This window comes from Canis aureus, chromosome 7 (assembly GCF_053574225.1).
Source record: "Canis aureus isolate CA01 chromosome 7, VMU_Caureus_v.1.0, whole genome shotgun sequence".
In the NCBI taxonomy this organism is placed as follows: Eukaryota; Metazoa; Chordata; class Mammalia; order Carnivora; family Canidae; genus Canis; species Canis aureus.
In genome coordinates, this window is record NC_135617.1 from 58934689 (window position 1) to 58951000 (window position 16312).

The 16312-nt window shown below is 34.5% G+C and overlaps 2 protein-coding genes across 20 annotated transcripts in view; one reads left to right on the top strand and one right to left on the bottom strand.

Moving 5' to 3' along the window:
* RUNX2 (RUNX family transcription factor 2) overlaps positions 1-16312 on the bottom strand; it is a 326623-nt gene that overhangs the window by 275048 nt on the left and 35263 nt on the right. The gene's annotated exons all lie outside the window — the stretch shown is intronic.
* SUPT3H (SPT3 homolog, SAGA and STAGA complex component) overlaps positions 1-16312 on the top strand; it is a 603243-nt gene that overhangs the window by 4436 nt on the left and 582495 nt on the right. For 5 of the 7 annotated variants that reach the window (XM_077903820.1, XM_077903818.1, XM_077903821.1 and 2 more), the window contains one exon: positions 9426-9526. In XM_077903820.1, the coding sequence (XP_077759946.1) occupies positions 9426-9526 (101 nt within the window). Of the gene's footprint in view, positions 1-6210; positions 6304-9425; positions 9527-12354; positions 12465-16312 lie in introns of those variants that run through there. The other 2 variants (XM_077903819.1, XM_077903822.1) reach the window with 2 other exon arrangements.

A 16312-nucleotide genomic window follows, 5' to 3' on the forward strand; every position in this document is an offset into this window, starting at 1 on the left:
TAGGATAGATATGTAGTAGTTGCTGGAAGAAATGGTTGTTCATTGAATTCATAGGGCAGTAAATTGAAATAATTTGTGCGAGAGTACTTTATAAATGCAAAATAATATGCAAATACAAATTAAAATCTTGAAGTATATTCTTGCTATTTTAAATGCTGTAGAGGTTTTATGACTGAAGATTGTATAATTCATTTCATGTTATTTGTTTCTGGATCTTTAAAGGACTACTCATAATTATAACATTCCTTCTCTGAGAGTATATATGTTTAATGATAGTACTTTATGATAAGCTTTTAAGAAACTATAGTTTTGCTTGGATTCTTTCTTTTCTTCTTCTTCATCATCATTATCATCATCATGAACCGAGTGCTTTCTATGTATTAGGCACTGTCCTGAGTGCTTTTTTTTCTTTTTCTTTTTTTTTTTTCTGAGTGCTTTATATATACATTTCTTTGTGTAATCTACGAGAGGAGTACTTTTAGCCTGTATTCTAAAGATGAGGGAACTGAGGCAAGGAGGTGATGTGACTTGCCCAAGGTCACATGGTAAATGTTTCGAGTCTGTATTTGAACTCCAGAGCCCAGCTGTTTACTGCTAAACTGTGAGTCGGCATAGGCAGATACTTCACAACAAAGTTCCTATGACAAACACATTGTGGAGGTCTTATGAGTTAATTATGATCAACTTTTATTTGTATGTTCCTTGTGGGATAGTAGAAAGAACTCAGGACCAGAAGTCAGGGGACTTCAGTTTTAATCCCAGCTGTATCACTAAATAGTGATGTGTCCTTGGGCAGTTCAAGAAACCCCTCTGGACTTCAGTTTCCTCACCTGAAAAATGAGGGATTTGGATGAAATTAGTTTTTTTCAAACTGTAGTTCTGCACCTCAGATGTCTTTGGTTCTCCTCCCACCAGTTTGTATAGTTAGAGTTTGGTCTGTTATAATTGTTTATCTATCTGCTTGAGATTTACTTTTAAGCACAGAATTCCTGAACTTTTGAAGTCATCAGTGTCTGAGTTAATTTTGTTACAAGTCCCCTGATTGCTTACTATGTGCACACTTCCCAGTAATTTCATGTTATTTTAGAGTGTTAAAGGAGATAGGTATCGTTTACAAATGAAAAAAACCAAGGCACTAAAATGGGAGAAGGTTAGTAAATTTTTGTTAAGATATATATGTACATGGACAGAATATTTCAGGTTATTAGCTACCTGGGATCAAAGCCTGACTTTTGTTAGACTTGTGACCTTTACCCAGTTTTTACTCTTTGCTTCCTCATTGGTAGGGGGATAATACTTGCCTTGTAGGGTGAGTGTGAACAGATGTGGACTAATGCAGGTGAAAAACCCTGTAGAAACTCTGAAATGCTTATACAAATTCATCAATTTTTTACATGCCTACAGCAAATCTTTTTTATTTTTAATCACATTAACTGTGTTTTTAACTGCATCAGATAGTTTATTGACTTGTTTATATTTAAAATAAACGCCTCATAATGTGAAATATTTCTAGGATGTGAATTCAGAGTAGGAGAGAATCTTGATGTTGAAGAGAGCTCCTCTTTTGACATCCTTGTCAAATACACTTACTACAAAAAGTCTGATTAACAAATTTTGCATTTATCTGAAAAGTTAGCCATTAAGTCACTCAATTATATGATATTTTATGTAAAACCAGCAGTGTTTTAATATGAGAAAAGTAAGCTTGCCATTTTGTCAGGGTTTGAATGCTACGTATTTTAGGACAATCTGGTAGGCACATTTGTAGTGTTCTTCAATAACTATTTTTGCAAAGAATAAAAAATTTCTGTGAAACTAAGTGTTTCCCTAAGAGAGTACTGGATATGAAAGCACTTGGAATGGAAACCTATATTAATATGAGACTACAGAAGGAAAATATAATAATACAAATTCATAGGTCTCTGAGCAGTCTGTCACTGAGCTCCTATGTCTGTAGGTAAAAAAAAAAAAAAAAAGTAATTGTTCATGTAGCCAACTAGGATATGTAAATGCACAGTTTCTATCTGCCTATTGGGAATTTTCATGGTTTACAGATGTTTTGATGTTCTTTTCAATTCTGATATATTTTTTGAATGCCTGATATGTGGTAGCCGCTGTCTTCTTTATAACACCCCTCAGAGAGAGGCAGAAATTATTCTTGACAGATGGAGAAACTGAACTTGAGAGATTAGTTGGTTCTTATTTTAACATTCTACGGTATTGATTAATTATCCTTCTTAGCACAGCCCTGTGACCATGACTTATTTCAGTTTTCTGTCTTAGAACATCTGTCACAAAACTTCTACAGGATTTTAATTCTACTTAAATGTCTAATAGTTGCCTGAGGCTTAATATGGCTCAAACTGAACTCCTGGTTTGTTTGTTTTTTCCTTTTCAGTTTTCCTGATCTTAGTAAATGGCACACCATTCAACCTGTTGCTCAGGCCCCAATCTTCAGAGTCATCCTTGACTGCTTTTCTTTCATACCCTATGTTTAATCCATCAGCAGGCAGCTCTGTCTTCAAAATATATTATGGAAGTCTCGCTACTTCTAGTATAATGTCACAGCAGCAAGAGTTCTCTTTTTAAACCTGAAATATTTCAGGGGTACCTGGATGGCTTAGTTGGTTCAGCCTCCAACTCTTGATTTTGACTCAGGTCATGATGTCAGGGTTATGTGATTGAGCCCCTCATTGTGCTCTGCACTCAGCCAAAAGTCTGCTTGGGATTCTCTCTCTCCCTCTGCCTGTCACCCCCCTGCCTTGTGCCCACATGCTTGTATGTGAGTGCACACATGTTCTTCTTTTTCTCTTGGAAATAAATGAATAAATCTTAAAAAAAAAAAAAACCCTAAAATATTTCAAGTCTCTTCTCTTTTCACACTTCTCATCGCTTCACATTGTATTCAACTAAAATTTAACCTTTATGACTGAGGGGGTTTCATATCATTTGTCCTCTTGCTAACTTTCAGACCTTATTTTCTACTGCTTACCCTCCTTTCCCTCTTCATTTGAGCCCCAGGACCTTGGTATTTTGCTATTCTTTTTGCCTGGAAGTTCTTCAGAGCTCCTTCCTGGGCTCCGTTCGGATATTCTATGAAATGTCACCTCCTGGTTGAAAACAGCTTATATAATTTGTTTTCATAGCATTTGTCACTACCTGACATGTTTATATTCTTGTCTCCTGCATTATAGCTTCTTTTTGTCTAGCTCAGTCATGATCGTATCCTGAGCTCTTACAACAGTGTTTGCCCTGTAGTAGGTGCCCAATAAATAGCTAGAAATGGATAAAGCCAAAGCACAGGTGGTGCATTGGCTTTAAATAAGAAGGTGCCTTTAACGTCAGAGGAGGGAATAAGGAGAAAATACAGTGGGTTTGGTAGAGGGGAGTGGAGGCAGTTAGTAAATGAAGGCTTTTCATTTCTCTGGGAAGGAGGAGGAACAGGTGCAGTCATCTGCCAACAGTTGGGGAAATTTATTAATAAACTAATATGTGTGCATTGAAATAGTTAATGTTAAACGAAAGAATTAGTAAATGAAAACATTAGGTGACAGGGAAAGGAGAATTCCCGATGATCATGAGTCTGGGAAGTCTTGAAGATATGGAGTTTAGGCTGAGCTTTTATAGGCAGCTAGGATTTGGAGAGGAAACAAAAAGTATTGTAGGTAGGAGGAACTGTAGACTCTAAAGGTTCAGAAGAACTTAGGATGGTTTGGGAGATACTGGATATTTGCTTTGATTGCTATAGGAAAGGAGGCTGCAGAGGTCCTGTGGGCCTGATTTTAGACAAGTTTTGTCCTCCAGGTGAAGTAGACATGTTGGATGCTTTGAGTAGAGGAGTAACAAATATTTAGAACGAGATAGTATGCAGAATTAATTAGAAAGGTGGGAGATGGTTTAAAAGGTACTGTAGTAAGAGTATTAGGTGAGATTGGTGAGGAAGAGATCACATTAGAATTGCTTTATTAAAGGAAGTTATACCAGGAGCAGATTGCATAAATGTAGGCAGGAGAGGAGCTGGCAAATCAAAAATTGCCTTGGATTTTTTTGAACTTCTGTGACTCAAGGGTAGTGTTGCTCTTCTAGAGCTGGGAATGTTTGACAGGGAAGCAGGTTTGGTTGGGGAAAATACGCCGGGAAATAGTATAATATATTACAGAGGAGAGTTTTTCTATCTATGAATATGAAGTCTTTGGTAATTATATTAAAATCCCAGTTCTCTATTTACAGCATAGCTAATTGTCATTTTGATCATTGGGTGAATAGTGGTAGCTTCTTACACTAATTAGAATCAAACTGATTTTGGTTAGGAAGTACTTATTCCTGTTCCAATAGTTTTTAAGAAAAATAATTGCTCAATGAATGGTAAAGAGAAATATTTACTATCATACTGCTTTTTTATGGTGCTTCATAATTATGGTGCACTTTGATTCTGCAGTAATCCAGTGACATGGTTAGTTTGGATGTGCTATTCACTTATCTCTTTTTTGTTGTTGTTTAATGCAGTGAAGTATGCTTTATTTTCAGATTGTAACAAGTGTTAAATCTCAGGACAGTTTTCCCGTAATTGTTTGGGTCTTAGCTCCTCTTGTGTCATACCGTCTTGTGCGTTATCTTGAAACTCATTTCATTGAATATATCTGTTAACTTCAGTAGGCTGTAAGCTACTAAATGGCAGAGATAGAGATACATCTTTCTTATCTTTGTGTTCTTTGTTACACCGTTCAGTAATTCGATCATTCACAAAACATTTACAGAGCATCAGCAGTGGTAGGCAATATACAAAGTATTACAATTACAGAAAAAAAATGTCCTGTCATTAAGCAGTTAGCAGTTCAATGACAAGGAAATAGTTAAACCGTAGTGTGAGAAGTACTATGATTGATGCATCTTATTTCGGGTTCTGAACTTATTTGATATGTGGTAAGTGAATACAAATGATTTTTAGTTACGAAAATACAATTAGTTTCAGAAAAATTGCAATTGATTTCAAAATTGCAATTGATTTCAAAAGTTGTAAATTATATGTGAATCATCTGTTCTTTGGGGTTGTTCATGGTATGTTGCTTGTCTTTTAGCAGGTAATTGTGTTTGAGCTTTATATCTTCTGAAGTTCACTTGAAACAGGGCATATATAAATATGTTGGAATTGCCATTGTGTTATCCCAAATAGTAGGTATAGAAGTTTTGACATTTTTACACTTATATTTTTTTATTTTTTACATTCTCAGTGATCGAATGATTATTTGGTAGTATTTTTCACAGCAGGAGAAATTTACATCATGATGTAACTTGAGTTGTTTTTTTTAGACAACAAAACCAGAATGCAGTGTAAAATAGTGTTGGTTTAACCATAATTGCTTCCTGCCTTTGGAGTTCTATGAAAATGAGAATGTTCTGAATGTAACAGTTTTCTATTAATTTGTATTATGTGGGATGTTCAGGTTATGAATGACTGAAATTGGAACTGTATGCTCAGCATCAGTACATAGGTCTGCTGAATAAACTTTCCTCAGCAGTGATGTAATAGAAAAAATGCTAGAACATTCCACTGTCTTTTAATAAATAGGGAGACTGATGGATTTCACAATCCAGATATTTATGTTGTTTTGATGGTGCTATAACTAGTAATAAAGTTTTCAACTCTTTGTGGTATTTTAAGCCAAAGATGTTTTATGGTATTTCTCTTTGGTCATTTAGCACCAGAAATATGAGCTATTATTAGAAGCCCAGTGGCATGTTTATTATATTTTGTTTAATTCACATTTGTAATGTATAACTTTACTACAATTAAAAAATTTTTTATTGTATTTTCTGAGGGAAAGGGTATATCTTTACATTCCATTGTTTTAAAATTAAAGATGTCAATTTTTCTACTCTGTAACAGGATTTTTACAGGTGTGATATAGTATTGGCTATTGACTTAATGATCAGGTTTAAATACAAGTATTAATCAGAGATGAACTTACTGCTTGGGTTCACGTTTAAACTGTGGCATGTTGAAATAATCTAGGTCTCCCTCTGCACATCTGAATTCATTTTGTAAAATATGGCAAACAGCTGCATTTGAATTGAAAGCTAAAACAACTGCAGGACATTATTAACCCATTGAGAAGATTACAGTAGGTTTTCAGTTCCATGTTAACTGTATTTATTAGAGAAAATTGACTTGAGTGCTTCTGCTTTTAACTGACTTTTTTTTATGTCTAGGAGAAAGGAAATAAAGTATTGGGATGATAGGACTTTGATGTGTAAAGAAGTTATGTCTAAAGAAGTTAATTATCTAAATCAAACAAAATGCGGGTATGGGAAATAATTATTTTAAAGATTCTAATGCGCTATCAGTTCATCATGTCAGAAAAATGTTATTCACCTGTTTGATTTAAAAATTAAATAACTTGACCGTCAAAGGATGATCATAGTTATAATAAACTAAGATTGGGACCTTTTACCTCTTACCAAAAAATACTCTTGATGTGAAACATTTGGCAGTAGGGGGACAACTGAAGAGAGCTGTGGGTTTAGTATGATTTTACTTTCTGGAGTGTCTCATCTTCAGAGAGTGTTAAAGCAGGGTGCCTGGATTTGCAAAATGAAAAAGGGGCAGATTGCTTAAGCAGTGTCACGGGACATTTGGCCACAGGATAACCCCCATACTGGCATGGCTTCAAATCTGATGTGAGTCTTCTTAAATCATTACTGTTTTTAGAGGCTGAGGTTAACACAGTATCTTTAAAATTTTCTCCAGGATATCATATCTTTGCCAGTGTTGTATTGGGATGAGGGAGACAGTTTCTGAGGTCCTTGAGAGAGCCAGGTTCTTTCTGTATCACTGTCCTGATTTTGTAGGGCTGTTTCTAGAAGTCATTGAGTTTCTGTCTGTTTTCCCTCAATCTTGGATTTGGTGATGTAATTTTCTTTTTTTTTGAACCTGAGTTCTAATGGTGATGCTTCTTTTCCTGTGTTATTTGTAGATAAAAGTACTTTAAAAGTCTTTGTGGGAAAAAAAAATTTAAGCTTTAAAAAAGTTGATGGGGGGATCCCTGGGTGGCTCAGCGGTTTGGCGCCTGCCTTTGGCCCAGGGCGTGATCCTGGAGCCCCGGGATCGAGTCTCGTGTCGGGCTCCCGGCATGGAGCCTGCTTCTCCCTCCCTCTGCCCCCCCCCTTCTATGTCTATCATAAATAAATAAATCTTTAAAAAAAAAAGTTGATGGCTTTCCATAGCATTCGCTTCTTGATGTGTTTTTAGAATTTTTGCTTTTAGGCTCAATTTGAGTAAAAGTTTTTTTTCCTTCTTTTTCTCTACTCTTACATTTGGCTTGGCCCTTAGGGCCCTCACACTAGACCAGGGCTTACGTTTGCAGATAGTTGGCCTTGCCACAGAAAGGTATTGGGATATTCCAGATCTACCCAGCCATCTAGTGTGCTGCTCATCTCAGGCCTCTATCCTATTGCCTTCTCAAAAGCTTTGTATATGGCCTATATCAGGCAGTATTTTATAGTAGCGTCCTCCCCAACCCCCCAGTTGTCTTTCATGGAGCTGTCCTTCTTTCTCAGTGCTTGGTGAATAACTCTGGTTCAGGTTTCCTGTATCAATTTTAGCCCCCATTGCCCACAGCTGTCAGGTTAGAGGATGTATTAAGAAGATAAATTTCACAGCAAGGTGAAGAATGAGCTGAGATAGAAAGAAAGTAGCTATAAATAGTGCTTATAGAGAGAGCCATAAAGTAGAACAAGAGGAGGAGGATGTAAGAACATGAGGGACAATTTATTTGGTTTCTTACAAATTATAGGGTGCAGAAGGAGTCAAAGACAGTGACAGATTTTGAGTTAGGATACTACTAGCAGTAGTGATGTCAGTACTGAAAAGTATTTTATAAGGGAACTAAGTACTTAATGTTTATTGAATTGCATATAAGTCTTTTAGTGAAAATATTCAAATTTCTTGAATTTAAGGTAATGAAAAAAGAGTAATCTAAATTTGTCATCTAAAAACTTTTAGCTGATTCATTAAGATTCTTAAGGTCTTTCTGTGTACAGTAATAATAGTTATTAACATTGTGTGCTCACTGTTTGCTAAGAGCCATTCTGAATGCTTTGTGCATATTAGTTCATTAAATCCTCACAACAACCCTAAGAGTGGGGGATTATCATTCTCACTTTAAAGTTGAAGGAACTGAAACACAAAGAAGTTAAATGATTTGCCCCGAAGTCCTAGTAAAGTAGCAGAAATGGGATTTGAACCTGGGCAGTCTGACTTCTCCTAGTTTGCTACAGATCATTTAAAGATTGCAGTACTGCTTTATTTTATGATATATTTGAATCTACAGATCATTTTTAGTTTAAGGAAAATTATATTGCAAAATTTATATGGACATGAAATAATAGCTAACATTTATTGAGCACTTACTGAGTCATAGTTGAGGCTTTTATACTTCCATTATTTTAATGTTATTTTCACTAATTCTTGTTTATGGGACTGCCACATGCATTAAATAAAATAGCATATATTAGGATTGGCATCTACTTTCCCCCTTATGCATCAACTTAATTTTATTGGGGGAAAAAACTCACTTTTTAAATTGAAGATTTACTTAACCAAAAGATTATAAAATATCATAGTGCTTGCTTCTGATCTACTGATTGACTTTATTTTTATTATTTATATTTTAGGCTTTGGTTCAGATGGGAATCAGATTATGCAGTGGTTTTCTAATTTTGTATTTTACAGCTGTACCACTCTTTTTTTTATATTAACTCTTACTTGGAACCCCAATATATGAAACAGAAAAATCGGAGTTGTTCTCTGGTTCTGGATAGAACTAGGAGAGTGTGCTTTGGGACCTTTGGGAGCTCCTTGAAATATTGCCTATGAACCATAGTGCTCTCTGGAACACATTTTGAAAACCATGGAGTTCTGTTAAAGTATTTTAATGAGTCTTTTCTTCCATTATTTATTATGAAATTTGTACTAAAATGTTTATCACTTAAGTAATTTTTTGATACTGTATTTGACTAAGCAGTGTTTTCTTCGTTATTATTTCATTTTAAAGTTTTATTTATTTGAGAGGGAGAAAGAGTGCGTCCCATGGGTGGTGGGAGGGCCAGAGGCAGAGGAAGAGAGAATCCCAAGCTGACTTTGTGCTGAGTGTGGAGCTTTAGGTGGGGCTTAATCCCAGGACCCTGAGATCATGATGTGAGTGGAAACCAAGAGTTGGATGCATAACCGACTGCACCACCCAGGTGCCCTCTTTTTACTATTTCATTTTAATAAAGAATATTAAGTGGGAACAAGTCAGATTTATGAACAAATTAGAAATTTAAAATTTTCTATACTTTTTGAAGTAATTTATAATTGCATCCATTTTCCATGCATTTATTTATAGTTAAATGTATTTTGTAAGCCTTATTTCTTTTTTATTTAGATGAATAATACTGCAGCCAGCCCAATGTCTACTGCTACTTCAAGTAGTGGAAGAAGTACAGGGAAGTCCATAAGCTTTGCAGCAGAGTTACAGAGTATGATGTAAGTATGTCTCTGCATCACACATTACTGTTTTGATTTACGTTGATAAAAGATAATAGAAACAATAAAATTTCTAAAACTTAACTTGGAAATGTGGACTTAAGTAAAAATAAAATAGTCTGATAATAGGTTAAATAGCCATATGCAAAAGGAGCAAAATTGGTTAAAAATGCTGCAGTGATACTGTATTTGAAAAATAAGTATTGGTTCGTCTTTATAAAAGAATGAACAATCATAGGGATATTTTTGCTCTAGTTAGTATCTGGTCAGATCTGTGTTATGGATTGTTAATACTGTTTTAGATTTAGAGAATTTTGAATTTGATTATATTTTTGGATATGTTCAGATGTTTTCACAGAGAGGTTCTCAATTTTTCTCAAATACCATAAAAATTCCATGAGCCTAACTTAGATTACTTTTTAGTTTTGATATTTGGAATCACTGTATTACTGAATGTTGAGAAAAAACTTAGAACATTTAAAAAAAAAACATTGTTTTTGAGAATTTGCATGATGATTTCTTTTCTGAAGCTCAAGCTAAAAAAGCTTGATTTCTGGCTTCTTGCATTGACTGACATGGCATACATTGATTTGATAGGAGATAGCATGTTTATCAGAGATGTCTCCTGGCGTATATTAGTGTTTCTTTATTATTGGTTCAGGAGACAGTTATCTGCATAAGTGAGACAACATGTTAGAGCTCTTCTCTTCCTATGGATACATTATTCATGACATAATAGGCAATTTGAAAAGAATGTTTCTGTTGACAATTTAAATATCTTCCTCTTGTGGGTGTATATTGATAGTCTTCATAGTGAATTAACTTTGTGTGATTATTGTTCAAATACACATGCTCTTCACATACTTGGTAAACATACTTTAGACAACACTGTTTATTGAATGTTTAGGTTGTAGGTTCTCAGACTTTTTGGTCTGAGAATCCTTTCATATTTTTAGTTGTCGAAGGCCTTAAACAGCATTTGTTTCTGTAGGTTGTATGCATTAATATTTAGTGCTTAGAGTTTAGAACTGAGGAATAAAAAATTACTAATTTATTTGAAAAATAGTAAACCTATTACATGTTAACATCAATAATAACTGCTCTGTAAAAATAATTATATATTCTTAAACCAAAAATAGGTAACACATTTTGTTAGTTAAGATGAGAATACATTTAAATTATTAATTTAGGAGTCATTTGAGGTGAGCCTATGTTTCAAATTATGGAAAATGTTAAGAGTTTATGCTAATATACACTTTTATATAATAAGCTTCTTCATTTTAGTTTTGTTGCTTTACATTGAGAATCTTTTATGTTGCCTTGTGTTAATTATGTTTCAAAATATTAAATGTGCTTTAGAAGGTTTACAGTAAAGTGAAGAAATCTATTTTCCTGTAGAGCTGGTTCATTGATTTACTTTGTATTTTTAAAAGCTTTTACTTTCAAATTCACGAAATTACAGAGAATAGGATAATGAACTCCATGCATCCATCATCCAACCTTAACAATAATAGTGTTTTGCTAGTCTTATTTAACCTACTCTCTACTTTTCTTTTATGAAATATTTTAAAGCAAGTCCCAGACATCATATATCAAAGTTGGTGGTATTTATTAAAATGGTATATTTGTCATAGGTAAAGAAATAAGTTCTTTAGCATAGGTCCTCAAACTATGGTCATGGTCCCATGGACTGGCTGCCTGTTGTTGAAAATGAAGTTTTATTGGACCTCATCCACACTCATTTATCTGTTATCTGTCGCTGCTTTCATGCTACATGACAGAGCTGAATATTTGTGACAGAGACCATATGGCCTATAAAGCTGAAAATATTTACTATATGGTCCTTTACAGAAAAGGTTTACCTGATCTTAAGAAGAAAGCTTTATTTCCTTTGGTCATTTATACTTAGAGGTTCTTAGTGCATTTGATAGACTGCAGGCCACTTAGGAAAACAGAAAAAAATAAAATAAAAGCTAAATTCAGCACTTTCTTATTAAATACTTTTGCAAACATCTTCTCAACTAATATGCTTAAGCTGGATTCAGAATGCACAAGTTATTGTTGGCTACAGCTTTGGAAGAAATGTACATTTTCCTTCTATTTCAGACCTCTTAGAGAGGCCACTCCTAATAGTTACATTCATCATTTATAGTTTGAAGTTATTTTTTCCCCTTATGAATTGCTTCATAGAACAGGAAAAAAAGGGCCCAAATTGGGGGAATCCGTTTAAATTTACCAATATTTTCTCTTGGTAAAAGATTTTTAGGCTTTTGATTATATAAGAAGCAATATACATTTATTTCTGCTTATTTCATACGTGGAGTGCAGACTTAAATCTTCGTGTTTATTTTGTGTTGTAGAAATTTATTGTTTATCTCCCCACCCCTGTTTCACAGTTCTGTTAAGCCTGTTTGTTTTGTATTACTGTTTTTAATCCTTTATTATTACTGTCTTTCCTAGTCATTCACCATTAATGAGCTGTTTTTCTCTTGGCTCCCTGGCCTTCAAATAAGTAACAATATTGTAGTGTCATTTCCAGGGGAATAGTTTCACTGAAAGATGTCTAGTTGTCAAGCACAAACAAAATTGTCATCTGCTATTAAACATAGAACTGGCAGCTGGTCTGTACTACTGTTAGACCTTGGGTTGACTATATTTTAAGTTTGGGTTGTAAACAGTACAGAGAAGCATTCTTTAGGAAGTGCTTCTACAGATTGGAAACTAAAGGATTACCAGTCAAACAGTTGCCGGAGTGTGGGGGATGACAGCAGCTTTCCCTTACCTAGTGCATGTAACTCAACACGTTTGCTACATGCTTCTTATCACAGCTCTTTGAATAACGTGTGCTGGGAGGATCCAGAGGCTTTTCATTTTTAAGTTAATTGAACTCAAGTGGTCTGTAAATTACAAAGTGAAATCTCTTCAGTCTACATGGCAGGTATTTTAATATATTTCTTAAGAATTTTGATTAAATGCATGTCAAAGAGTTCTTCGTTAGGCTTTTCTTCTTTATTTTACTCATTCATAGATTTCTTGCTGTGTTATATTGCCCTGTTTTGGGTTTTTGGCCTGATGATGGTACCATGTTTTACTGCTTGGTAGCATTTAGTGATTCTCATGTGACTAAATTAGAAAATGATCTTGTGTTTACATCTTACTTACATTTTGTAAGAATTCTTCCAAATGAAAATTTCATCCTTATTTAAAAATCACAGATTGAAAGGAATTTTTTTTTTTTAATAGATTTTATTTATTTATTCATGAGAGACACAGAGAGAGGTAGAGGCACAGGCAGAGGGAGCAGCAGACTCCCTGCAAGGAGCCTGATGTGGGACTCAATCCCAGATCCCGGGATCATGCCCTGGGCTGAAGGCAGACACTCAACCACTGAGCCACCCAGGCATCCCTAAAGGAAATTCTTTTAATCCTTTCTTAAATATACAATAAAGTTTACTCTCTTAGCTGTACAGTTCTGCAGGTTTTGCATTTTTAAAAATCAACATTTATTGACTCCTTCTATGGCAGGACCTAGTTACTTTCATAACAGTGTAGCGTAGCAATAGGGAAGAGTTGTGGAGACACATAACTGTCATGTAATAGAATGAAAAATCAATTTTGTGGTAGTACAAAGGAGAGAGTGATTAACTTTGGAGAGTAAGCTTCCTGAGGTCTGTACTTCTGACTCCTTCCTGAAACGCCCATTAAATATTCTGTGAACATCTCAAACTTACTATGTTTACAACTGAACAAAAAGTTTTTCAATAAGATTTGCCTCTCTCCCTGAGATTTTTTGGGGTACATAGCAACAACCATTTATTATTCCTTGCTGCATTAGAGGAGGGCATAGCTGTCTATGTGTAATGGCATCATTTGGCTATTATTTAGTATTTTGAAGTTAGGAGCTGTGTAAGAATTAAGACCCCATGGGGATCCCTGGGTGGCTCAGCGGTTTAGCGCCTGCCTTCAGCTTGGGGCGTGATCCTGGGGTCCTGGGATCGAGTCCCGCATCGGGCTCCCTGTGTGGAGCCTGCTTCTCCCTCTGCCTGTGTCTCTGCCTCTCTCTCTCTCTCTCTGGGTCTTTCATGAATAAATAAAAATAGGATCTTTAAACAAAAAAAGAATTATGTTTCCAGGTCTAACCTCATGTTAATCTAACTTTAAAGAACCTAATAGGGATGCCTGGGAGGCTCAGCAGCTGAGCGTCTGCCTTTGGCTCAGGGCATGATCCCGGGATCCAGGATTGAGTCCCACATCAGGCTCCCTGCAGGGAGTCTGCTTCTCCCTCTGCCTGTGTCTCTGCCCCTCTCTCTCGCTGTGTCTCTCATGAATAAATAAATAAAAATCTTTTAAAAAAAATAAAGAGACCTAATATGCATTAAAGATGTTTATTCAACTGACACAGGGTTTCTTCACATATTGTTTCCCTGGTGCATTTAAGTTTTTTAGAAAACTGGAGAAAATTTTTAGAAGATAAACAGTGCTAACAATATATTACAACTTCAGAGATGCTTTAATAATACTGATAATAGTGAATGCTTGTATAGAGCATAATGTGTACCAGACACTGTCTGAATACTTCCATATACCATTTCATTTAACCTTCACACAACCCTTCCATATACCATTTCATTTAACCTTCACACAACCCAGTGAAGTAGACCCTGTTATTCATTCCCTTTTTGTAGATTAGATGAGGAAATTGAGACATAAAAGTCAGTAACTCACAAAAATTGCCATTATAGTAAGTGGCAAAACCTCTATTTCAGCCCGGTAATTCCCTCAGAATCCAGGCTTTTGATGTATTATGCTAAACTACATTTCAGCCAATCAAACTTTGATTTTGATTTAGGAAATTGAGTTTACGAATCAGTGTTTACTAATTTATGTGTGATTGGTGTACTGTAATGAAGTAATATGAAAACTGAATAATTATAGCTAATTAGTGTCACTAGTAACGAGGCCTGATTTTTATAAAAAGTTGTTATTTTCATATTATCATAGCATTTATTTCAGTTTCCTATACCTAATCACCACATCTTTTTAAGCAAGGCCATGTCAATACCTAAGAGAAAGAATAATTTTTCTTTAAAATGTGTATTTGTTATTTATATGCTCCTTATTGGATGCTTATATTTGTGATCTATCATAATTTTGTATATAAACATAGCTACATTGCTGAATTTTTAAATGTCTGTTATACTTTATCACCATTAATATTTTACATTAATTTTTGATAAATTTACAGTAAAATATGTGGATAAATCTATCCTTGTACTTTTTGTGGAATCCATCTATTTGGAGTATTTTAAGATATACATTGGTTTATAAATACAACAATAATGAGGAAAATTTTCAAATTATTTAAAATTGGTCACTGTCTTTCCTGAGAGTGAGAAAATGTGTGAAAGCTGATTGAGAACATAAAAAGTGCCATGTTACTGAAAGTTGGTTATACTTAGTTTCTTCTTAGAAATGAAATAAGGAAATGTTTAAGTTGCTATATCCCAAATGAATTAAGTGCTTGAACTGAAAAAAATGTGTCATAAATGGGACAAAATACAATTTTGAATTTGTCCTGAAATATATCAGTTATCTCATGCAAAGCAAGCGATGAGGCCTTCGAGTTTAGGAGAGTATGTCTGTAATTAATTACCAGGGAGAAAAACATGTTGCGCAGTATTAGAAATCAATCTGTAAAAATTGGGGGATGGTCATTTTGATAATTCTGTAATGAAAATCCTTAGTTATATGGGGAAAAATAGGTGTCACTTCATAGGTCCACCATTCACAATTGCAGGAAAGTTGCAAATTATTATACTGGAGAATGGGAATACCAGTTCTGAACTAATTTGATGGTAGAGCCAGGATCTAGCTGATTTGTAGTTACTTATTAGAATTCACTTATCTTTAGTACACACATTTCACTGTGTTCCTAAGTTCCTACATAGACTCTGGCTGAGGGTGTTTTGTAGCATATGGTTTATGTATAGTATTAATTTTCTAAAACCTGAAAACTTATGAATTCTGAAATATGTTTCTCAGGTAAGGGACTTGCATCTACCTCATAGGGTTTATGTGATGATGAAATGAGATACTGAGTCAAAGCACATAGTTAACTGTTCCTGGCACCTAGTAAACAGTGTCCTGTTAGTTCTTGCCATCATCTTTTAAAAAATTTTATCATCAACCTATGATTAGGAAGCTTATAAAAAATGTTTCGAGTGCAGGAGGGAATGTTTGCAGTTTTATGGGAAGAATTTTTATAATTACAGAGAAAAAAATGAATTTTCTACATTATAGCCTGCTGTCCAGTAGAACTTTCTGCACTGGTGGTAATTTCTATTTCTTTGTTCTCCAGTATGATAGCCACTAACTGTTTGTACCTACTGAGTATGTTAAATGAGCTAGGCAACTGAATTTTACATTTTATTTTAATTAAATTTAAATAGCCTTATGTAGCAGGTAGCTACATATTTGACAACACAGAAGAAATAGGGAAAACATAAATTATACATGGACTACTACTTTTCTGGGTTGCTTATATTGTTTTGAAATTAGGAAAATAAATTTTATGTGTTATGTCATTTTTTTGATTTAATACTTTTAAGTAAATAAATAAATGCTGTCACCAATTTACTTTTATTTTGGCTGTCATTGTCCCATAGTTCTTTAAAGATTTGGGGATATTAATTTTTCGTTACTTTGGCAGGTAAGATTTGGAGGTTTAATACTACATTCATGTTCCATTTTTTGGAAAGCACAGGCAATACCGAAGTGTGTTAGTTT